Here is a 24,444-nt window from a genome sequence, read left to right on the forward strand (position 1 = left end):
AGATATCAATATTGCCTCTTTAAATTCTAACTTTGGTTTCATGTTGACTCCAATATAAAGTCAAAAATAGAATTGAAGTTCTGTTTGCCAAAGTTGATAAAAACAATTCTAAAAAAAAATTTAAAAACACCTCAAATTCATTCTTAAAAAATATTTTATTTTCAAGAGTTTGGAAAGGTATCTTCAAAATTAGTAAACTATTTTCTATTTAACAGTTGCCAAACAGTCCTAGGCCTAGGCCTACCTCCATGATTTTTCTCAATACTGCCTATAAGTTTTTATGACTTGATGGGCTGCTAAAACCAAAAGACGAGCTCAAATGCAAACTTCCTAATCAATTATTGAAACAACCTTGTTTGCTTGATGCATGGTTTCCAATTGAGATGGACAAATATAAACCAACCCCACAGGGGGGGAAAGAAAAGGGAAAAGAAAATGATAATGGTAATGGTTAGAATGTATGTATCGATAGTCTTCCTTAGGGTTTTCTTCAAAACCTGTATTTCCCATCTGTTCACTTTTTAACCCAATATAAAAAAAGGGAAAAAAACCTAGTTTGGATGGGATGATATTTTGCTTGATTCCCAAGTTTAGGTAAAAGTGAGGGGTCCCCATTTCTCATGAGGCCTTGCATTTCCCTCCCCCTTGCTCTCCTCTCAAGCTACAAAGGCTTGGAAAGCATCTCCTTGAATGCTACTTCTAATTGGTATTCTCTGTATCAGAGAATAAACCCTATACATGTCATCCATCAGTGTTCAATTTAATGAATTTGGTGAACATTAATGCTGAAATCAAACCTCCAAGAAGCATTTTCCATCCCACCCTTAACCCTAGAAATCCACTTCAGTAGGGAGGCATATATGTCGACTGCATGCAAAGCAAACTTCAAGTGATATGAACCACCCCTCCATCCTATAGCACTTAAATATCAAGAAAGCTTGAATTTGAGACTTTTGGTTTATCGGTCCAGACAGCTGAAGAACTTTGTCTCTCCACTGTATTCCACCTAAACATCAGGAAAAATGCAAGCTCAGAACCTTTGGATTCCTTCTCAAGTTTGAGAAAGATGGGTGACAGATACCAATAGTTAAAACTTCAAGCTAAGGACCCAACATCTACTCTCCAACTTTGGTTTCCTAATTTGGACCTGCCCCCCTCCCCCAGGTTTTGTTACTTCAGTGAATAAAAAACAAATCTGCTGTTTTAAGTACAAAAATGTGTCTAACAAGAACTAAAATTTGCCCCTCGATTTGTCAACAGAGGGGTAGATGGTAATGGATGAAGATAGAACTAAACCTGAAGGAAGATCAGTTCAGAATGACAAAATGACAGTGCTATTTCAAAAATTCACCTACCGTCAGGGAAATATGGACATGGGAATTCTCAATATACAAACAATCAATTGATATTTCATAGCATACAACATACATTATTACAAATCTATTTCAGAAGAAGAGTTCAATGAATCATACAATCCAAACGTTATAAGAGATGGATATAAAAATTTTAGATATTTTGTAAATGGGGAAAAAAAATGGCACTGTAGAGTCAATGTCATTAGTGGGTGGAATATGAGTCTAGGAAGAAAATGCACTGATTTAAACTAATCACAGAACAATACCTTTCAGACTCCAGCTTTCGAAGTGCCATTCAGTTTAAAACTTGTGGCAGTTCACATCTTTCAGTTTTTTCTCTTGGAAGTCTTCTGGAAAGTCTGGTTAGTGTTATGATGTGCATTCATCCAGCCTGCTTTGAATTCAGAATGTGAAGTTGATATGAACAACTACTCTCAGCTAGAGCTTTTCAAACTAATTTGACACTACACATCCACATAATGTCTCAAATTTTGGCAGATTTCTTCATCCCTTAGATTTGCCAGTGCTGTTTTCTCTAACTTCCTTATCCACTCTTTGCTAACATTGAAACGTCTCCCAATCTCTTCTAGTGACTTGCGCTGTTGCTCCCCAAAACCATATCTTAACACCAAAATTTGCCTCTCTCTTGGGTCTAAACCTTTCAGAAGATTGTGAATGTCTTTTCTCTTGCATTGCTGCATGAAACCTTCTTCAGGGCTCTTTATTGATGTATCTGGTGTAAACTCCTGCATTGCAAAAACATGCAGTATACTCAAAAATCCATCTGAAGAAGAATTCTAAACAATTAAGGCCATTTCTGTAAGTTTCCTTGTCTTGCAATATACGCTCAAGAGCAAATGCATGTTATTTTATCCCCAAAGTTCTGGCAACCCATAAAGAAACCTACAAATCTTTCAGGATTTAAACAACTCAATTGTATAATCTTATGGACCACAAATATCATCATCCATTCCAGAATTAAGTATCACCACTTATGGACCACTTGCTGATACTCTCTTGCCAGTGACCTATTATAAGTGAGCATATGATCTACTGGTTTTGGATCCAAAGGGAAGTGCACTAAGCAAGTGGAATGATCTATCAAAACCTCATCCTGCATTTGTGTAATCCTGAGTGCACAGAAGATGGCTTATTTCAGAGCCAGTAGATCCAAAGGGAAGTGCACTAAGCAAGTGGAATGATCTATCAAAACCTCATCCAGCATTTGTGTAATCCTGAGTACAGAAGTTGGGCTTATCCCATATTACATCTGAATTATTTATAGGTAATGGGCTTTCACTCGGCAAGAAAACAATTATATAAATTCTTAATTAATTGATCTTATTCAGCAGAAGCAATTACAAATTCTTAAACTTCATAGACACAAGCTGAACCACAACAAAGCAATCATGGCCTTTTAAAGTGCAGAACAAGCAGTAAAAATGGCCTACAAGGAAAAAGTGTAATCTTTCTCAATTTATCAGTAAGTTTCTATGTGCCAACGACATTAGAGTGGAATTCACAAAGTAAATGCAGATAATTTAGAATTTTAACTCGTACCAGAATTGTTGCACCCCAACAATCTTGGAAACTTTGATCAGTTGAACCCACAACCCTTAGGCAATTTCCAGCTGATCTAATTTTAGCAAGAGATAGACCAGTGAACTTTGCAATTTCATTATCATCTGGATATCTTCCATGGCTTTTGTAAAGGGCCTTTCGAGCTTTCTGTATCTGACCTATTGCCCTGTTTAATGTAAACTATAGAAAAAATTGAACAGAAAACCAACATAATGAACAGATTTGAGCTTTCAAAAGAAGAAAAATATATTTAGGAAGTAAAACTCTAATTGCAAATTTCATGTTAGAAATTTGATGTCATCAACTCATACTAACATGGAATTTTGTAGTAAGAAACAATCTCTTAAAAGAAGAACAGTGCATACAGGAATTTTGACCCCTCTAGCATGCCGTGCCACCAAAGTTGACATTGATTTTCTTATCCAGTACTGAACATAGGTCGAGAATCTGTATCCCTTTGTGTGGTCAAACCGTTCTGCACCTTGCAGGACACCTAAATTCCCTGCCTGTGAAATGAGGAACGTGATAATTATGCTTAGACAGGGTGGGTAATCAATTTCAGGAGGGAAAAGACATCATTATCATAACAATTAGTCATTGCAATTATAAATATAAAAAATAAAATAAAATAAAATTGTTTGAGATATATGAAGACAGACACATGCATAACAAAATTGTCTATTTCAAACCTTGCAGAAAAGGTGAAGCTTAAAGACAGAAAACTCATACATTTCTTATTATTTAATGGGAGACACTTTTGCCAACATTCAACAGTTAACACCACTTGTTAACACCACTTCTTAGGTGTTAACAAAATCCAAGGTGTCTGGCAGGAATTGTACTCCAGGATGAAGTCCATACTATAGATTAGTTAAGTAGTATGTCGTCTTCACTGCTACAAAAATCAAATTTGACAAGTTTTCAACAATGTAAAATGGGTGAGAGGGTTGGAATGGAACTTGTATACTGTCAAAAATCTATGGATGCACATTTCTGGTGCCTAATGCAAAGAGAACCCCTAAAAAATGAAAGAAGAAATGCTACTGAGATATAGCATGGTATAATAGCTGATGGTGGTACAATTATTGGACCTGTTAAAAGTAGATTCAGTTTTCATTAAGATAAACATCCTTATAAAGAAATTCCAAATTAATTGCAAAATTTAACACTACTTTTTTTTCTCTGAAAAATTCCATGGTAACAACCAAGCCATCTTTCCTGATCTCTACTGCTTTCCCACTAAATTCCTAATCCAAATTAATTCCCAAAAATGAGTTACTATTGAACCCAGACTGCAACATAATTGTCATATTTAGCTAATAAATAAACTGCATGCATGGTATTTCAGGGGCAAATCCATTTATGAACTTTTCATCAGCTCAAGGAAACAAATGACAAAGTATGAACAAATCTAATTGACCTGAAGTATATCTTCAAAGGCTACTCCCATTCCTCTGTAGTTTCTTGCAATGTATAAGACTAAGGAGTGTGTACTCCTTAAAAGTTCATCTCTGCAATACCAACCAAACTGCAATTGTTGTTGCAACACCTTCTTGTCGACTCCAGCAGCTTCTGCCCAGTTACTCAAGCTGGCCACATGCCCAATTTCTTCTTCTAAAGTTGCTCTGATTCTCTCCAAGTTGGCAACCAACTGATGGTATTCACAAAATATGGCAGTTTAGAACATGCTTGAAGCATGACTCCAAGAAAATAATGAACTTTACATGACAGAAAAGGAAACAACCTTCACTCCCTTTGACATTTCTGCCTCGTTCTTAGCATTCATCAATCTTTTCCTTCTAGAGTTCAATGTTCTCTTTACGGTAGAAACACTAGGTCGGCCAGGACCTTTACGAATAGTTTTTGAGGGCAATGGAAAAGCATATATGTTGTCAGCTTTTTCCAATGCTCTTTCTCTCTTTGATTTTCTTTCTTCCTTTTTCCCAGAGCGAACAACAACTTTATCTAAGTGATCATCCACTGTGCCATTTGTTTGACACTCCCTAATATGCTCAGTAGGAGCGCTAAACAAATCAAAAGATGTAGATGTTTTGAGGGTCCTGGATAGACATATTTGGAATAGTTTTAGAGCTCCAAGCCTTCCTAATTGCACCATAATATCCCTTTCCAACCTTACCATGTTAGAATCAGCAAACATCTCCTCTAAAATATCAAGATTTTCCAATAACAAACTAAACTGCGATGCTTTGCTTGCTTGTAAACCTGCAACAGATGCGGATATATCCTCTCCAATGGGTGCCTGAGAAGCATTGACTATCTTGAATAAATCACCATGTGAACATTTGCCAATTTTCATCTGAAAGACCAAAAGGCTACAATAAGGTTTCACATAGCTAGCAAGATAATAAAAAAGGCTAACTTGTCTACAAAATGCTTACTTTCATCGCCTCCATTGCTGAGTAATCATTCTCAAAGGTTTGTAGAGCTCCTGACGAGCATGCGAATGGCTTGAATGGATCTTTATAGAGACTCTCACAGTCCTCAGAAGTAACAGATGGGAAAGAAAACCTTGTTGAGTCAAAGGAAGCCTCCTTACCTTGGACTGGATGATTTAAAATCAATGATCAATGATCTATAACCAGGAAAATAAACAGATAAAAAGGACTAACAGTGCATGTATAGAGCACCATAGAAAAGTAATAAATCAATGCTGCAAAAATGAAGAAATTGCCACCACCAATGCATTTTTTGTTGGCATATTGATTTCTTTCGTATTACTTAGGTGGCACTATTATAGGTTAAATTTTACTTCATAATCATCAGTTAATGTTCTTTCCAATAAACGTGCCAAGCTGATCAAACCATAAAGTTCTACTTCATCTTAGTCATGTTGGCTCATAAATGAACCAAGTAGATGTGGTCAAGATGATTGATAAAATCATAAAACTAGGAAGCTCCATAATTCAAGTCAATTGTTCATGTTCTAAGACAGAAACACTGATATTCTAACAACAAATATAAAACTTCAGAGCTTAGTTTTCTTAGAAAGTTGTCTCTGATGAATGTATAGTCATGCAGAAATCCTATAAGCCCTAAACAAATTTGCCGTACTGGGTAGTTAAAAAAATTTCAAAACTACTAAGAAGGGAATTCGCAACATACCCAACAAAATCCCACCAACGGAAGATTTCCAGGAATAGAATCATACCCAACATACCAAACAAACATATACAACCATGAATTTCAACAGAGTTCCATATTTAATCCGCATAATCAAGGGAAGCCACTATGTGAATCTTTTTGCATGATAATATCAACCCCAATACTAAATCATGTTAAGGCCCATTTGGGTGTCGCACGCCAACTGAAATGAACTCATAAATTCAATCATTTCAGGACCCTTTTGGGTCTGCTCTACATCACACAAAAAAACATTAAAAAACAAAAAAAGCATGTGGAAATTGAAATACAGAGAGTTGATAAGCACACCTGAAGATGTGCAAAGCCTGGATGGTGAATTGGTGAGAGTAGGACAACTGATTGGAAAATCCCATTTCAGGTTTAGCCTGAAACCCATGCCCATGATGTTTCTCAGAGCCCATCAAATGTTCATGAAGATTGAATGGTACAAAGTGTGATGGGAAAAAGTGAACAACAGGGAGTGGATAATTTGGGTGTTGTGAGCTCTCCACCACTGGTTCTTTCATCTCCAAAAGGCTTTAATCACCTCTTCACATTAGTGTTCCAAGGTCAGCCACCAGCAGCCACATAAAAATATCTCCATGGGTTTTTGGATCCTCTCCAGTGCCCAATTCTCAATGGGACAATAACCGCCGGATTTTTTATTTAATATAACATTTTAAAAAAAATCTATAAAATATTTTTAAAATAGGATTTTTAATATAAACATAGTTATAAATTTATATTAAATTTGTCATTTCAAAAAATGATATTAAAGTAAGTTTTTATTTCAGTAAATTTGCAAAAAAAAATTAAATTGTTTTTTATTTAAAATAAAAACACTTTTAAAATCATATAGTTTTTCCTAAACACTACTGAAAGAGGCTCTCCCAGTTCCAGCCCCGCCTAATTCAACCCATTTTTGTAGAAACCGGTTGAGTCCATTTAGACAGGACGATCAAATAAAGCTCAGTCCATTGCTGGATCCGCAGCCTTGTGGCTCATCCAAATTCAATCCCAATTTCCAAACTGAAGCCAGGCTAGGCCCAAGAGGTCCCATTCTGAACCCATACCCATAATGAGAGGTTTGGGCTAGGCATTGGACCCACTGTATGGGTCTGTTTCATGGTTATCAATATGGTAAAGCCCATTATGGGAATAGCCCAAATATTTGTACAACACAACCCTGTTCAACAAACCCACCTAACCCAATAAAAGGAAGGACAAGGCCCAATTCTATTACAATAAGGCCTAAAATTATAAGGCTACGGGTTACGGCTATGGGCTTAAGGTGATGAAGACATCTACTACCCAGATAAGGTTTATGGAATACATCTCTTACTAACATATAAACCTTTTTAAATAATTTTTTTTAAGTTATCACTATTATTGCATTAGTTTACATTATCTAAAAATGTTATCAGGGTTTTGATTTTTTATTATAAAAATAAATAATATTATTTTTTATACGAAAGTTATGGTGTGATATCTTACCTCGAATATAAGAGAAAGTTATTGCAGTATGGGTCCAATTAATTATATAAATACGTTTTAAAATTGTGAGAATTATTTTGATTTAGAGCAGACAAATATCCATACAGTTGGAACATTTTCTATCATCCTTTAATTTGTTATTATTTTTATAAAATTTGTCTCAAAATTTTATTAGGAGATAATAATTACTATAATCGAATGATAAAAATATCGATAATCATAAATATATCCGTAGTTTGATTTTATAGATATATCGAACATAATAAAATATCGATCGACTGAAAATTGATTTATATAACAAAATTCTTATAAATGAAATTAAAAGTATAATAGGTATTTTAAAATTGTTTTGTTGAATAAATTAATATATATAAGTGTACATTGATTATTAAATTATATAAAATATTATTCAATAATAAATTAATAATATTATGATATTTGATTATAATATATTTAATTTTAAAATATATTTAATATTAAAATTATAATATATTTAATTTAATTGAATTAAATGATAATAAATGTATATAATTTTTTATATTTAATTAATGTATTAATGATATTAAAAAGAAAATTGCTACTTAATTAAATGATAATAAATTAACTAGTCTCAACCTTTTGTTGGGGTTCAACTCCTGGGAGCAGCAATGCACCCTATTTTGAGCAGCAGCCCATTTTTGAGCTTTGACTCGGTCAACGCCGATATTTCGGTTGAAATTTCTCAGATCAGGGCCCACGGTGTGAGCATTCGCACCCAAGAATCTCCTTGTGTGGATAAACATGGAGGAGTGGGAGTGAAAATAAAGGCAACGCCAAAAAACTTAAAAAGAAAGAGTCAAAATCATGGGGATCTCGAGATCGAAAGCAAACCATATCCGTTGCCACGCGTGTCACCGGCAGCTGAAAGCTCCACCCACCACGTGTGCCCCTTTTACTGTTATTCACGTGACGATCTGACACGTGTCGAGTAGTACGGGATTCCATGCGCATTGATACTTTGTACGGATATGGATTGTTTTGTCGCATTGTGAGTTGAGAGATGGATGACGTGGCAGGTTGGGTGCTCCAAAGATGAGGGAGCTAAGTTGCCGCCGGCATTCATGAGATGCGGCGACTACATTTTTACCATTTATTTGTTGAATTAATTTATTTTCCTTTTAAATTAAATTACCTCATTCTAATGAATTATATTTCATATTTTAATCAAATAATTCGTACTCCTCGGTCACATTTTTTCTATTATTAATTATAAATATGAATTATTTTTACCTTAATTGTATTTTTTAATATAATTTTTCTTGAGAAAATGCATTTCAATCGATGTATTTATAAAAAAATAAACAAAATATTTTCTCCAAGTCAAATTTGATTTTATTATATTTTTTATAATTCGTGCGTAACCATCCATGAATTACTATATATAATATATTTTATTTTATGGAAATATGGTAATTACTTTTCCTTTAATACCTAAAGCATTCTTGATAAAATAACTGTCATTTGCTTCCTTGAGATTGTGCTTTTATAAAATAAAATAAAAATTATGATTGAATAAAATGTTATAGATGTAATTTTTGGTAATTCGATATGTTTTAATTTTTAATTAGAAAAATGAAAATTATTCTCTTTTCTTTCCACATATTTTCAAATTTTCATTATACTCTATCTTTTTTTTTAATTATTATAATAAATATTATTAAAAATTTACATTTATTTCATCTAAGTACATTTACCATTTTTCATGTAATTCGTTTGCTTTGAGGGTCTTTTATTTTTATTTTAGAAAGAAAATATGTTTTCACATATTTATATATATATAATAATTATAAAATAAAAATTCTTTTAAAATAATTTAAATTTTATGCACTTATTGTATTTAAATGATAAAAAATAATGCATTTGATTAAAAAAATATATATGAAATATTAATTATTTTTAAATAATTATTTATATTTTATAAATTTAATTTTTTAAATTTATATTTTTTTTTTCAATGAGTATATGAAAATGTATTTTTTCCCTTTTGGATTAAAGAGGTAAAAAAACTATGCATATTTTTTAATAGCTTGATCATATTACATCTTTATCCAATTTTTCAGAAATAAAAGCAATAAATTTGTTTATTTTTAGCATTGTTTCCACTTGTTTAACTTAAAAGAAAATTTACAACCAAAAATTCCAATTACAAGTGGATGGATTTTAAATATAGAAGGGAAATTCTCTTCATTTTTTTTTTTCTTTTAAAATACAATTTTTTTAAGGCTGTTCCGCAATACACACTTACCAAAAGTAATTTATTTACGTTTCAAAAAAACTAAAAAAAAGGTCATACTCCTTGTCTGACGTAGCATTCTACCATCGGAGTATCTGTGTCGCAACACGGTGGTGCACCACCACGGCCTCTTACAGCCACCGGTCCTTTAATATGCGTACGTTAGCAGCGGCCACCACCAACTACCGTCAGATAGTACAAAATATAGCCTTGCTCTAAAACCACCAAACGTCAAAGTACTGGGAATGGTAATTTCACACTGAATATTGTTATTATTATTATTATTATTAGCAGTAATAAATGTACTTGTCAGGGGTATTTATGTCATTCCCTGTTATTAAATGATGGTCAGTGGTTTAAAGAGCGAAATTCCAGTGGAGTAACTGGCATTTAAGTTAAATGCTCCCTATTCGTACTCCCACCACAGTCCAAGGATCCCTACGACGTCGTTTTGTTGTTGAAATTCTTAAAGTGGTGACGTGGGGCTCGCCGCTCCGTTTAGCGGCTTACAAACCGCCAGGTGTAGCGCGGTAGGTGTGAAATTCCTTTTATGACCTCGTGTAAAGGCGTGTATGCTTTGAATACGTGTCCTTGGGCAGTAATTTCCACCGTACCCGCACTGTGCATGACTGCCACTCGCTGCCCTCCCTCCACGCGTCCCACTACTCCCTCTCACTTCCCGCCAAAACCGCACAATTTCTCGTGTACTACTCGCTAAAATATCGATATTTTAAACGGAAATTATCGCGATATATGCTGCTTTTACCGACTATAAATCCTGTGGATGATGCCACGTCAGCTCCAAGAGTTACATCCTGTGATGCTCGATGGTGACAGCCTCTCTAATCAAAATCAAGAAAAAAAATCAACAGCAAGATTGCAGAGGTAAAATTCGATTTAATATTACCCACTTTTTAAAGATATTCATCTAACCTGAAGTTGAAATCTAGTTATGTAGGTCAGCAGATCGATGGTGGAGATGCGGCTGTGAGCATCGATGGTCACAGGAGACAATGCAGTAGTTCAATTTATATTTTAATTTTTAACGGTGATAGTAGAAGTGGAGGCGGTGGCGTGGTAGATTTTTTTTCTAAACCTAACTATAGTTAGGTTAAGTAAACCATGGTTAGTAAACTTGAGTCCCACTCCGTCTGGCAGTTTATATTTGAGAGAGCATGGCTTCACTGATTTGATGTCCGCAGCCTAACGACGATGATGATCGGAGAGCCAACTCGATCCAATCCGACGGTGCAGGTTCCTCCGTGGGACCCTTACGATGATCCAACGGCTGGGATGGGTTCTCCGTTCCCAGTTAGTGGAGTTAATTTCAACGGCAATGCCGCTAGTCCCACCGGCGGTGATTATAACCCGTTTATAATCAGCGAGGCCTTCTCTTCACTGCAGCGTTACCTGCCATCAAACGAGTTCGGGACCGAGTCCGGCGATGAGTCGGAGACGGTGGTGGACGCGTTCTCATGCGATCAGTTTCGTATGTTTGAGTTTAAAGTGCGGAGGTGCGCACGTGGGAGGTCACATGACTGGACAGAGTGTCCGTACGCGCATCCTGGGGAAAAGGCTCGCCGGAGGGACCCCCGGAAGTTTCACTACTCTGGCACGGCGTGCCCGGAGTTTCGGAAAGGAAACTGCAAGAAGGGCGATTCATGCGAGTTTGCTCATGGCGTGTTCGAGTGCTGGCTCCACCCTGCTCGTTACCGGACTCAGCCTTGCAAGGATGGGTCCGGTTGCCGCCGGCGAGTATGTTTCTTTGCTCACACGCCGGAGCAGCTCCGGGTTCTTCCTCAGCAGAGTCCTAGGAATCATGGGTCGGCCGAGTCATACGACGGCTCACCTCTCCGACTCGCTTTTGACCCGTATCTGTCCAAGGGTTCATTTATTTCATCTCCGACTTCGACTCTGATATCGCCGCCGGTGTCGCCACCCTCTGACTCGCCACCCATGTCGCCGAATAGCCCATCCTTTACTGGCTCATTCAACTCGATGAGCGAACTCGTGGCGTCCATGAGAAATCTACAAGTTGGGAAGGCGAAAATGAGCCCTCAATCATGGGGAGTCCAAATGGGATCCGGTTTCGGATCTCCTCGCGGCTCAACCCTGCGCCCAGGGTTCTGTAGCCTCCCTTCCACCCCCACTCGAACTCCGGCTCGCTCCGGACTCGGTGGCCTCGACGTCTGGGACAAGACTTGCGAGGAAGAGCCAGCAATGGAGAGGGTTGAGTCTGGAAGAGACTTGCGTGCAAGAATATACGCTAAAATCAGCAAAGAAAACTCACTGGATCGAGACTCGTCCCCCTCTGCCCCTGACTTTGGCTGGGTCTCAGAGCTGGTGAAGTGAAAAGAAAGAAACCTAATCCGACTTTTGGTACTGAGTGGGGAGTTCCGATTATATCATTATTTTTTGGGTTTGAATCGATGACCTTTGATTCTTCTGACGGTGTGGATATTCAGATTTCTCTGTAAATACTCTAGTTGGGAAGGAAGAGATCAAAGTCTCTATTTTGTGGTGCTTTTCTATCTTTTTTTTTTCTGCAATGAAAAATGCAGACTTTTGTATAGACAAGATGAATTTCTTAGGACCGGCGAAGATGCGTGGCGGTTGGTTTGGCCATTTGTCTATGATTTGTATTTCCCTTTCGATTTTGTTAAGAAATTTTTCTGTAAGCTCCCATGTTTACTTCTAATCAATGTAATATATTCTTCTTCTTCTTCTTCAACTCTCCACCTTCTGAACATAATCATAAAAAGTTGGTAGAATGAATCCTTGGTTTGTTTTATCATTTCCTGGGAATATAATCATAATCATATGTATAAAGAAAAGTGGTGGTTTGTCTCGAAGCTTTCAACCTCGTGAAGATGGGGCTCAAATGGGATGTTTTTGATCCTTTAAGATTGATCTATACTTTCATTTGTATGTGTTGTTGGATTGTCTGGATCATTCCCCTTCTCGGCCACTCTCACTGTTTTCCTCATCTTACATCTCTGTTTTACACTTTTACCTAGGCCTCGTTTGGATTTTGGATTTGTAAGTTGGATTCTTAGAACCACAAAATAAATTTTTAATTTAAATTTTTTTTTTTATCTAAATTTGATGAAAAATTGGTATGACAATTCCCCAAAAAAATAAAAAATAAGACAAACAAAGAAAACAATGGGTGATGAAAACGAAGGAGAGTTGAAAATGTGAGTGGAGTTAAAGGAAGCAAATAAATAATAAAGAAGATGTCCACTCCAACCCACCTTTATATAAAGTAGTAGTAATAATCTTTTAGGGTTTATCCAATTGAGATTTAGATGATAATGTGACATGGATGTTGGAACTGATAAACCAGTCCTTATCCTCATCCCCACCATTTTCTATTTATTTTTTTAAATAAATTATAAAAATATATATTATATTCTCATTCACCCCCAAATCCAATTTCATAGTCATGCACTATCACTTCTTCTCATTTGTGGATGTGGGAGGGTTTAGGAGACAGGATATGGTCAATGTGGGCCCACTTTTATTATCCTAATCAAATGAAATATAACCAAAAAAAAAATTCAAAGAGATTGGGTTTTGGATTTGGACACAAAAATTAAAATAATGATGGAAAGGGCCAAGGGGGGAGAGCAAGTGGAGATGGTGATTCCATGGTTTGGTTGGGTCATGGTTTGAACCCAACAAGTCCCTTGAAAGGCTCAAGGGTGTGAGAGGTTCTCCGCTTGTGTACCCTTGGAGGCTTTGGTGTGGTGGGGATCAGGTCTCCTCCAACCCATGAAACAACTCCTTATCTCATCTCTATCCTATCAATACCCAAAATTATTTTTATTTTTCTTTTAAAAAATTTGAAAATTACAATTCTCAAAATGAAAATATTAAATTATATAATAATAGTACTTACTTTTGCAATCCTGTCAGATCAAGATGTTTATTTTCATGCAAATGTACAAAAAATCCAATAAAAACATCTAAGGGAAATAATTTTGTCAATAGTCCAAAATTATCATTTAGCGTAGCTTTATTTCAAATACCTTTAGTAAAAATGCTTCCTTTACCAAAGTCATTTATTGAAAATAATCCCTATTTATTGGAAATAGGGATAAGGTTCAATCCCTCTAAATGAAGCATGGTAACTTATACACATATTATGTTTGGTTAATAAGAAATGTTCTTTTTGTGAGACCATGGATTAAAAGTGTATTTGATAGTGATTTTAAAAAATATTTATAATATTTTCAAAATTTTAAAAATATTATAAACGTTTTTTAATATTACTGTCAAATACACTTTAAAATGGTACTTTTTTTTTTAATGAATAAAAAAATTTAAATTATTTAACTTTTTCTATTCAACTAAAAAACAAATATCATCTAAATCTTTTGTTCCAAAGGGTTTTAAAAAGTCTACTATGATTAAAAAAGAATCGTAGAGAACTAAAGCTATCATATTTTAGTTTGGGTATGATATCATGCTTTGAGATGGAGGACAAAATGGTATAAACAAATGAGAAAGACGATGAGAAATAAGATTCTCGTTCCATTTAAGATGATTACTTCAAATTGAAGATAGAAAGATGAAACCCTAACTGATACCATGGTTTCCAAATAAAGATGTTAAAAGAGGAAAGTTTTCTTAGTTTTCCTTTTCATCTTCTCATATATGGAAAGAGAGGGGACCCAAGAATGATGGATTAAGAAGAATTGTTCCCTTCATGGCGGTGATAGGGATTCCTAGGCCAATGTTTTCGACCCTACTCACCCCTATCTCTTATGTTATCTGCTTAGGTACTATGTGCCATCAACCCGTCGTTTGGATATTGGATAAATCTAAAGCTGACTCATGCTTGAAGCAACATATTTTGACTTCATTTATTTGTTCTCCTTTAGGGGCAAAATTTGATTGATGGTTCCAAATTGCTAAGTGGGTATTCCACATTTTATTATATAATAAAAATTTAATGTGGTTTATATATTTTTATTTTTTCTATTTATAAAAAGTTTATATTTTTAATTATATTCTCTCTCTCTTTTTTTTTTTTTTTTTTCATATTCATAGTTCTTATTAGATCTGAAAACTAAATTAAAAAAATTAGGACATGGGAACATTTTCAAAAATGATTTTTATAAAATAGTTTTGGAGAATAACTTTTAAAAACATTTCTCAATTATTTTCAAAAACAAAATTTTGTTTACAATTTAAATATGAAAAATAATTTTACCGGTTTACTTTTTAGGTAAGAAATAAGTACTTTTATATAATATAAAAGTTTTTAAAGTATTATTCATACTTTAAATTATTGCTCAAAATATTATGAAAAATAATTTAAAATATTTTTTTAAAAAAAGCCTATTTTTAAAAAGTTACTTTTATAAAAAAAAATTTTAAAACATATTTTTTGAATTAGAAAACCATTTTCAAAAATTATTTTAAGATATTTCAATGTTTTTAAAATTACTTACAACTTTTATAATACGGTTGATAGTGATTCTTAATAGTGATTTTAAGTAGTGTTTATATTCTTTTTAATAAAACAGATTATAATTACTTCCTAAAATCACGGTTAAACATACTTTTAATTTTGAATTTAAATATTAAAAAAACAAAGTGGCAAGTGAGAATAAGGACCAACATCAAATGCAATGAATGGAGACAAATAAAAGACACAAGGAGGCTTAGATATGCCCACCTTTACGTAGAAAATCTAAGGCCACTTTTTAGCTTATGCAGAAAGAATTGCACCCTTTAGCTTTCAATTTTTCTTTTTTTCCTTTTGGAAAACAAGAGTAAGATTCTTCTATAAAGTAATTACCACCCGAATCGAGAAATTTGAGCACTCTCTTACATTAGTCGTAAGAAATTAGCTCAGTGAAAGTAAAAAGTCAATAATTATGATTGACTTTCTCCAATAATGAATGAACTTTCTACGATAATTTCTTAATATCGTGATTGTATTTTTGAGTAACAAATTCAATGATTCCGACTCATAATTTGAAAAACCTCTACCAAATTTTTTATTGAAAATAGTCAATTAAAAACTATTTCAAAAATTATTATAAAAAAGTAATTATTGTTGGTCCAGACATACCCATTTGAAACTTAAGTTAGATGAGGATAATTTTAACTATTTTTTGTGGAAAATAATGAGTGTGTACCTTATTTGTGTTTCTTGAAGGGTTTATATAAAGCTGAGAACACCGTCGTTATAGTGTTGATTATGCATTATTACCCTTCTTGTAATGATGATTGTCCTTAAGGCATAAATCAAGCCTTGATAGGATAGTCAACGTCATTATGGATTGGACAATCACATTAAGTAAGGGCTGCTAACTGGTGTCATTTGCTAACTAGCGTGCCAAAATATCGGACCATATAACTGACTATCCATTTAGCTTGCTAATGTCTGAGATTGCGTATAATAATTGATTAACATCGACTTTTGGATGTAAATGATATCTAGTCCACTGCTCAGACATCAGACATGGTTAATCACGCATATCAGAAATTTTGAGGACTTGATTAGATTGATTTGTCCGTCTGATAGGTCTAATCGATTTGATCTGTTCATTTCATCTAGCATTGAGGGCTCATTTGAAATGTCAGTCAACTTATCTTTCTATTCCGTCTGATATTATAGAAAAATGAAAACTTCTCACTTCTGATGCTGGATGGAGCTTATCTTGGTTCCAAATGAAGCGATCTCAAATAAGCTAAAGGGTCTTGAGTCTAGAAAGGACACGTGGAGGAAAGCTCCCCACAATTACCATTCAAATCCATAAATATGAACACTTTATTTAATCCTTCTGGATTAGTAAATGGAGTTTGCGCTACACGCGTGAATAATGATTGACTTTATGAATGAGCTCTCCACTTAGTCCACTGTAATTTTTCAAAACCCTAACTGTAATTTTGAATGACGAATTGGATTATTATTATTTTTAAAAGAAAATGTAAGATGAGTTGATGGTATACAATCAATTAAGATCTACATTTTGGAAACTCATTAACAAAAAGCAACTTTGAGTGTTGTTTTTTTTAAAAATAAAAATAAAAATTCAAACATACATCAGTCACTTCAATTTATACAAGTAAATCACAACAATAATAATTGATTTTAGTGTATAAAAAAATCACAACAATGATAATTGATTTTATGAATTAATTCTCTAAAATAGTTTCCACTAATTGATTCTGCATTTGAATTGGCTTTTGATCTCGAATTAGTTGTTGGATATTTTAGGTTGATAATTGTTTTTTTAAAGATTTAGAGAATATTTGACAGTATTTTTGTTGAAAATATTTTATTGATATTTTTTTATGTGTTTTTATGTGTTTCTTCAAAAAAATATTACAAATAATTTTTTAAAAAAATTAAAATATTTTTAAAATTTTATCAAATACACAAAAATACTTTTTAAGTAAAGTATTTTTAAAAAAACATTGTGAAATAAATTCTTACAACATAAACCATAAAAATTTCATTTCTTATAAAAGCTATTTATGACTTATGAAGAAGTTATCAAGTGTTGAATATATTATTATTATTATTTTGCATCAATATTACTTTAGTTTAGGGGAAGGGGAATTCTCAATGTATGATTCCAATGACAAAATGTGCATCTCTTTTCCCATTGCTTTTTTTTTTTTTTTTTATTTAATAAAAGGGGCATGTGAAGAGACTGCATTACTCTCTTCTTCAACATTCTTTATCTCATCTAAAAACCTTAACCTAATTTCTTTTCTCCTTCCCTTTTCTTTTCCCATTTTCTTTCCTTTGAAACCATACTTAATATTATCTTCCCATTTTTAATACAAAAAAAAAAAAAAAAAGAAAGGAAAACCAAAAATTTCTCCATGGATGACACCATTTCGATCCTATCCTTCTATGAAATCATATCTTTTTATCTTTATCCACAATGTTAAAAGTGGGCGAGGTAAGTGTCCAAAAAAACTCCTTCCATTATCATCCCTAAAATTTCCTTTCTAAAATCAAAAGTATGGGTGAAATTTTAAAATTTTATTTCAATTTTTTTCTTTCATATATCAAAGAAAAAATCCAAAAAATTTATCAATTAACAGAACTCCTTTCAAAACTTACCTCTTTCATATTTGATATTATATTAACAAAAACTTTAAAGACATAAAGATAAACAATACATATATAAAAACACATAAGGTTTTAATGTCATTTGATCAATCATATTTATATCCACAGATAAATAGATCAGTGAGACCTTTTCTTTAGAGGGAGATGTGTTTAATGTTAGTCATTTTCTCTCTTTTCATCTTTTTAACTTTCTGGTGATTTTATTTTCTTTTGTTTATTCACCCGAAAAGAAATTGGAAAAAAAGAAAAGTAATAAAGTAAGCATCATGTTAGAGCATGGTTGTTGCAACTAGAACAATCATGGTGGCCCTTTCTTTTTTGGTCTTTTTTCTTGAAATCTAAAATGGGAATTGTCATGTAGTCTTTGTTAGGGAAATATGCATAGAGCTCTTCAAAATTATTTTATATTCAATGAATCTTTTATAACAATGGTATTATTGTTTTGAAATTAGGATTCTTGGCTTCCATTTCAGCTTATAACCAAAGCCAAACTGCAGAAGCAGGGGATGAAGGGACTTTAATGTCTGCAAAATGTGCCCTACACTTGACACCCATAAGAATTTGTCTCCAAAAAAATGGTCCTCACATCGTTTGGTGGTGTACATGCCCCAACTCATTCAATGTCCTCTAATTCATTGAACCCATTCAACAAATTTTCCCTATCTTTATCTCTTATCTTTATGTGGAACATTTGTCTCCCAATGCCATTCTTCTTGATTGAGAAGTTGAAGCCTTGGCCTGGGTGTTTCCGGACAGATATGTCTCTTTTGGAATCTCAACAAAATTTAAAATAATGAAAATGGGCATATGATTTGGGCCCATGAGCACCGAGTGAAATCAACATTCCACCTATAAAGATATACGCTACATGGGAATCATCACTATCAATGCCTTGTCTCCTCATCTTCTAAATTCATGAACTATCCCATTTCTTTTTCAATTGCATTGGATTCAATAATAATAATAATAATAAAAAATTATATTTCTTTTATTAAAATAAAATTTCATAAGAATCGGTCTAGATGAGGTTAGGAGTATAAACTAGTCATTAAAATTTTAAAGGATGATAGCAACCTTTTATAACGTGACTCAATGATAATGTCCTCTATGTTGAATTCGAGTCGACCCTCTTGATATAATGCTGGTGTTTGTTTTTTTACTTAATTTTAAACAAAACTTTAAGACTTAATAGTATTAAATATTAGGTTGTTTGCTTTTGTAGTATTTTATTTCTATTAAGTTTTTTTTTTTAAAAAAAAAAAACCAATATATTATTTTTTTTATTTAGAAAAAGTTATATATTTTGACTTTTTCTATTTAGTAAAAAATTTATAATAAATTATGAAAAAGTAGAAAAACAAATAACCTAAATTCTGAAAACAAATTGCTTTCAACAAAAAGTAAAAAAAAAAAACAAACACCACCACCTAAACCTAGTTTGCTTTTTCGATAGTTGGATTAATACCTCCTTATCAGGGTGGATTTTCATTCTTGGAGACAAGGATCGATATTAACTATTAAGCTCTTTTTTGGCGGGTATTAGGCTGTAGAAGCCCAATTAATGAGACATGGGTCAGGAGTCCATTCCTTCAGTGAAATGCCGTGTGGCCCAAAGTCAAATGTGGATTGTTGGAGTAGTCCATATGGTTTGACTTGGGCTTTTAGGGCCATATGGTTTTTGGGCTAGCGCGAGTTCATTGGACCAAGCTGAACCGGCTTTAGCCCTCTTTAGATATAAAACCCAAAACTCAAAAGCCCGAAATAAAAAATGTATATCTTCTCGGTCCATCGAATAACAATAACATGTGATATAATCGAATTTAAAGAAAATAATTCAAGCTCGATTTGAAAATAATTTCTCTATTCTTTAAAGTAAAGAATGTGTTTGATTGAAATAGTCTTTTGAGAATTTAGGTTTATTTTTAGAATAAATTTAAAATATTTTTTAACAATTAAAAAAATATATATTTAAGATTAAATTTAATATAATTTCATTAATATTTTAGAATCTAGGTCTGTGACATGAACAGTTGAATAGTTCAAGCTTTGAAAAGGTTTCCTCCATGGAACTTGCGTGGCAAGGTACATTTCACAGAGATTACCCTCAACCATTTGCACCTCTAGGCACGTGCACCACACGCACCAATCAACTACCCATGCACGTCAGCACTTAAGCCCACTGTTTGTATACAGCAATGAAAGGTCTATTTTAATATACTGATATGAATTACCCTGTTCATCATAAAGGCAACTTCAACCCTAGACTTTGCCATTTTCAGAGCCTTTTGATCTTATGACCAAAGTTAGTGGTTCAATGCCATCATGATCATTTAAGGAATGGAAATTAAATGTCAAGTGGCAGAATTAATTGTTGAAATTGGTTTTTTCTACATATAAATATTTGGGTTTTCGTATTTGAAGGTTAAAGAAATTTTTATTCTTAAAAATAACCTCCTAAATATAATTATTGTAAAAATCAATTAACTTTAAGAATTATTTTTAAAAACATTCTCGATAAAATACTAATAATAACGACCCCTTTTAAGTATTATCATAAATATTATTCACTTTGAGTTCACGGATGCAATTCATTTTTAGAACGGTTAAAAATTTGTCATTGAGTGGTACGAGACATCACGAAAAAAAAAAAAAAAAAATTAGTAAGATAGATGGTTAAAGTCATTAAGCAAGCCAATAATATTTTAAGAACAAGAAATGATGATATTGGTTGATTGTTGACGGGGTCCCTCTACGCAACCAACGAGAAGTAACAAAAATAAGATAAAAATTAAATAAAGAAATACTAAATGAAAGGGTCATACAAAGTCAAGCTTTATAAAAGAGCCATGATCACCCTTACAAACCCCACACCAGAAGCCCACTTATTAAGCTTTTTCTCTAAATTTTCTTCTTCTTCTTCTTCTTCTTCTTCTCTTTCTATCTGTATTTGTTTTTTTGTAGGTTGGGTGTTTGTAGGGTTTATAAATGGGAAGAGCACCTTGCTGTGACAAAGCAAACGTGAAGAGAGGGCCATGGTCTCCTGAAGAAGATGCTACTCTCAGAAACTATGTTCAGACTCATGGCATTGGTGGAAATTGGATTGCTTTGCCAAGGAAAGCTGGTATTTTCTCTCATTTTTCTCTCTCATTTCTCAATTTTCTTATCATAGAGGAAAATCATGCACAAGGGTTGTTCTTGAAAAACAGAATTATTTCTCGAATATGTCACTGTACGGAAAACATTTTCCTTGTTTTCAAGCCAGAATTTTCAGTACCTGTTCTTCACAGCTGTGCTCTTTCTTTAATTCCAAACAAACAAAAGGAAAACTGGAAGAAGGGTTTCTTCCATAACTCGAATTAAAGCCCAATTTCTTATTATTCAAGTAAAATTTGATTTCTTGTTACAGGCCTGAGGCGTTGCGGCAAGAGTTGCAGATTGAGGTGGCTCAACTATCTCAGGCCAGACATCAAACATGGTGGTTTTACTGAGGAGGAAGACAAAGTCATATGTGCCATCTATAATCAAATGGGAAGCAGGCAAGATCACTTAATTTTATTTTCATCTTTCGGATCATATACTACATTGATTATTTTCCTGATATTTTTTTCATCAATTTTGTTAGCTTAATATATATATATATATATATATATATAGTTCTGATTATTAATTTTGGTTTCATCTTGGTTAGATGGTCTGTCATAGCTTCTCAACTTCCAGGAAGAACAGACAATGATGTCAAGAACTACTGGAACACCAAACTGAAGAAGAAACTAGCCAAATTTCACAGCAATGGCAATGCTGCTAACAACCCTAATCCTTTCAGCTCGGCTCCACCGCCTACCGCTGCTCCTATGCCGGTAACCGAAGCCTACCGTCATGGTTTTCCGCCATTGCTGACTCAAGGTTATACTGGTACAAGTAATAATATGGGAGTATCAGAATTTGGTGCAAGTTCTAATAATGGTCACAATGTTTTCATATCTGATCAAGGTGGTTTGAGTACCGATCATGCTACTGGTATATCTTATGTGAGCTACTTGCCCGGTACCCGAGGCGGGGAAGATGATGGGGTTTTGATGGATTTTGGGATGGGAAATCTTCCATATGATATCATCAGTGGCTTCTGGTTTCAGGAGAAGGACAGTACTGAAGTTACTCCAGGTTCAGCAAGTTTGGATGAGTTTCCCCATCTCAACATTAAGCCACAAGGATTGTGACAAAGTAGTACCAGTAACCAGTATTAATGAAAGAAAAAGGGTGAGAGGGCATGATCAAAGTAGGTTTTTGTTGATAGATGGAAATTAAGATGTTATAATGTAAATGAAATTTAAGAGACTATATATCAAAGTAGATGAATTTAGCCATGTACTCAATTTTATTTTTTGTGGTGTGAATGAATGTGAGGGGGAGGAGATGGCATTGGCATCAGCAGATTTGGTAGTTCCTTCCTGATGAGTGGTCATAATATAATGGTTGCATCATGCATGTGGGGTGGTCTGAACTCAAAGATGAAGAAAGAGAACTTCCTCAATTAGCATTCATCACTACAAAAGATTCTCACACACTGTTTTGGAATGGAATTTGTGCAGAAGAAATGGTCTTTGAATGGTCACAATTGTGCATCTCCTCATGAAACTTCGGACCTGTTTCAAGGCTCGGGAAAATATTACAGAGCATGTCATTATATGTATTTAAATTAAAATCTTGTTATCTTAAATGAAGTGGGGTTAATGGATGTTAAATTTTTTTTACCCCTTAATGGACAATATCTCTTCACAAATGCTTCCACAAGCATGAGAAAAAAGGGTTATTTTCTAGGAGAAAAAAACTCTTGAAATTTTGATGCAAGAGTCACTTTTTTTCAGAAAACCATTAATTTTCTAAGGCCCATTTTGAAAAAAATGAAAAGTAACCTTAGCTTTACTCATCTAGCTAAAATTTTCAAAAAAAAAAAAGGAAAATTGCATTATAGAGGCTTCTAATCAAGTCATGGTCATAGTTTTGAATTTTTCGATATTTCAATCAAAACTTCATAATCACGTGGGTAGAATTTGTACCCTAATTGATTAATCAAATATCGTGGGGCCAATTTAACTTGAATTTTGTGGTACCTGGGAAAAGAAAATTTGAACTTCTGTACAAATTTTACTTGGACTCACACATGATATAAAGACAAAAGCGTACCACTAAAATTACCACTAGCATGCTTTAACTACATGTCTATGAACTTTCCCAAAGTCACATGAGTTGCACTATTATTAGGGTTATTAGCATTTATTTTTAGGGCAGATCCCATATCCCATTGACAGGTCAGTTATTACACATTCTAAAGTTGGCCAAGCATGGCCTGGCTTTATTGACTATATGGGATTCAATCTTTAATCCTTTACCTCTAGGTTCCACGGAGAATTCAAAATTAGGGTTAGGGTTTCTTAAATGAGGGGTGGCCAGGCATTTTGTTCCCTTTCATGCTTGCATATTGGACTTTTAGGCCATGAACCATGATGTCTTTTATCAACTACTTGGTGGCATTACTTGGAGATGAATATTCCTTCTTTCATGTGGCTTTGGGAATATTTGTATATATTATTAGGGAAGGCCATTGCCTAAGTGCCCTAAGTTTTTATAGTCATTGGGGACATTAGAAAAACAAAACTGGATACAAAACACTTTTAAAAAAAATATAAATCAAAATTAACCTAGTTATTCAACTTGTAAACAGTACCAAACCCTAAAAAGTTTTTGGAAGTAACGATCGGAAATTAATATGATTTGTAGTATTCACTCTCGTACAAAAACATTTATCCATTTTTTGTTCTATAAATTTAGTAGCATATTATGTAATATTTAAGGACGCTTTTCTTAGAAGTTTTTCAAGGAAAAACAAGCTAATAATTGAAACCCATTATTAATTATATGCAAAAAGTATGCATTATTAATGATTAAGTATATGCCAATTTTGTACTCATTTATTTATTGCATAGCATGGGCAATGCAACTCCCAAACGTAAAAGCTTATTAAAAAAAAAAAAAAAAAAGGACAAGTTGAGATAGCATTCTTGGAGGAAGTTTTTATATTGCTAACTTGTGATTCAAGAGGGTATAAATTCCCTGCAAATGTCATCATTATTATTGACTCTTGAATTAGCCTTCTTCAATATACGAGGAATATCAAATGGAAAATCATTTTTTAAATGAGGAATAGTTCCAATCTTTTGATTAATAAAACACCCATGCAATTACAACATGTTTTTGTTTTATACGTTGATTGAATCCCTCAACTCCTTTGGAACCATTGTGAGAACATGAGGGGACCATCCTATAATGTTTGTTAATACTTGTTTTTTTATTAATCAAACATGAGGGGACCTTCCTATCATGTTTATTAATACTTGTTTTTTTATTTAATCTTTTGATAATTATATGGAGAAATCTCAATCATCTCCAATTTACAATAACATTATTCATAGTCAACTAATAGATAATATTTTTTAAAA

At 33.5% G+C, this 24,444-nt stretch overlaps 3 protein-coding genes across 4 annotated transcripts; 2 read left to right on the plus strand and 1 right to left on the minus strand.

The window, feature by feature from the left end:
* Positions 1 to 312: 312 nt before the first annotated feature.
* On the minus strand, positions 313 to 6,715 carry LOC100252651 (RNA polymerase sigma factor sigC). 2 transcript variants are annotated; one of them, XR_002029970.2, is made up of 8 exons: positions 6,387 to 6,712; positions 5,336 to 5,499; positions 4,681 to 5,253; positions 4,357 to 4,587; positions 3,302 to 3,442; positions 2,916 to 3,116; positions 1,622 to 2,101; positions 313 to 1,006 (listed from the first exon to the last, which is right to left on the minus strand). XR_002029970.2 is itself a non-coding variant. In XM_002275795.4 (7 exons), exons 1-7 carry the CDS (start codon positions 6,478 to 6,480, stop codon positions 1,820 to 1,822), a joined length of 1,686 nt encoding a protein of 561 aa, XP_002275831.1. In that variant the 5' UTR covers positions 6,481 to 6,715; the 3' UTR covers positions 1,390 to 1,819. The 2 variants fall into 2 exon arrangements, 1 of the variants encoding a protein (XP_002275831.1); XM_002275795.4 differs by lacking the exon at positions 313 to 1,006 and having other exon boundaries at positions 1,390 to 2,101; positions 6,387 to 6,715.
* A 4,189-nt stretch (positions 6,716 to 10,904) lies between these two features.
* Positions 10,905 to 12,574, plus strand: LOC100247549 (zinc finger CCCH domain-containing protein 23). Its single transcript, XM_002275890.3, has one exon. The coding sequence runs from the start codon at positions 11,056 to 11,058 to the stop codon at positions 12,193 to 12,195; it is 1,140 nt and encodes a 379-aa protein (XP_002275926.1). The 5' UTR covers positions 10,905 to 11,055; the 3' UTR covers positions 12,196 to 12,574.
* Positions 12,575 to 20,800: 8,226 nt separating this feature from the next.
* On the plus strand, positions 20,801 to 22,378 carry LOC100266257 (transcription factor RAX1). Its single transcript, XM_002278510.4, has 3 exons — positions 20,801 to 21,068; positions 21,354 to 21,483; positions 21,636 to 22,378. Exons 1-3 carry the CDS (start codon positions 20,933 to 20,935, stop codon positions 22,162 to 22,164), a joined length of 795 nt encoding a protein of 264 aa, XP_002278546.1. The 5' UTR covers positions 20,801 to 20,932; the 3' UTR covers positions 22,165 to 22,378.
* Positions 22,379 to 24,444: the final 2,066 nt, after the last annotated feature.

This window comes from Vitis vinifera, chromosome 4 (assembly GCF_030704535.1).
Source record: "Vitis vinifera cultivar Pinot Noir 40024 chromosome 4, ASM3070453v1".
NCBI classification, from domain to species: Eukaryota; Viridiplantae; Streptophyta; class Magnoliopsida; order Vitales; family Vitaceae; genus Vitis; species Vitis vinifera.

Bases quoted from the DNA above. Each gene is read 5' to 3' on its own strand.
- LOC100252651 (XM_002275795.4), bottom strand. From the start codon at position 6,480: ATGGGCATGGGTTTCAGGCTAAACCTGAAATGGGATTTTCCAATCAGT. The intron at 5,254-5,335 runs GTAAGCATTTTG...TTGGTCTTTCAG, and splicing joins CAGCAATGGAGGCGATGAAA to ATGAAAATTGGCAAATGTTC. The intron at 2,102-2,915 runs GTACGAGTTAAA...TTTGCAATGCAG, and splicing joins GTTGGGGTGCAACAATTCTG to GAGTTTACACCAGATACATC.
- LOC100247549 (XM_002275890.3), top strand. From the start codon at position 11,056: ATGATGATCGGAGAGCCAACTCGATCCAATCCGACGGTGCAGGTTCCT.
- LOC100266257 (XM_002278510.4), top strand. From the start codon at position 20,933: ATGGGAAGAGCACCTTGCTGTGACAAAGCAAACGTGAAGAGAGGGCCA. The intron at 21,069-21,353 runs GTATTTTCTCTC...TTCTTGTTACAG, and splicing joins TGCTTTGCCAAGGAAAGCTG to GCCTGAGGCGTTGCGGCAAG. The intron at 21,484-21,635 runs GCAAGATCACTT...CATCTTGGTTAG, and splicing joins TATAATCAAATGGGAAGCAG to ATGGTCTGTCATAGCTTCTC.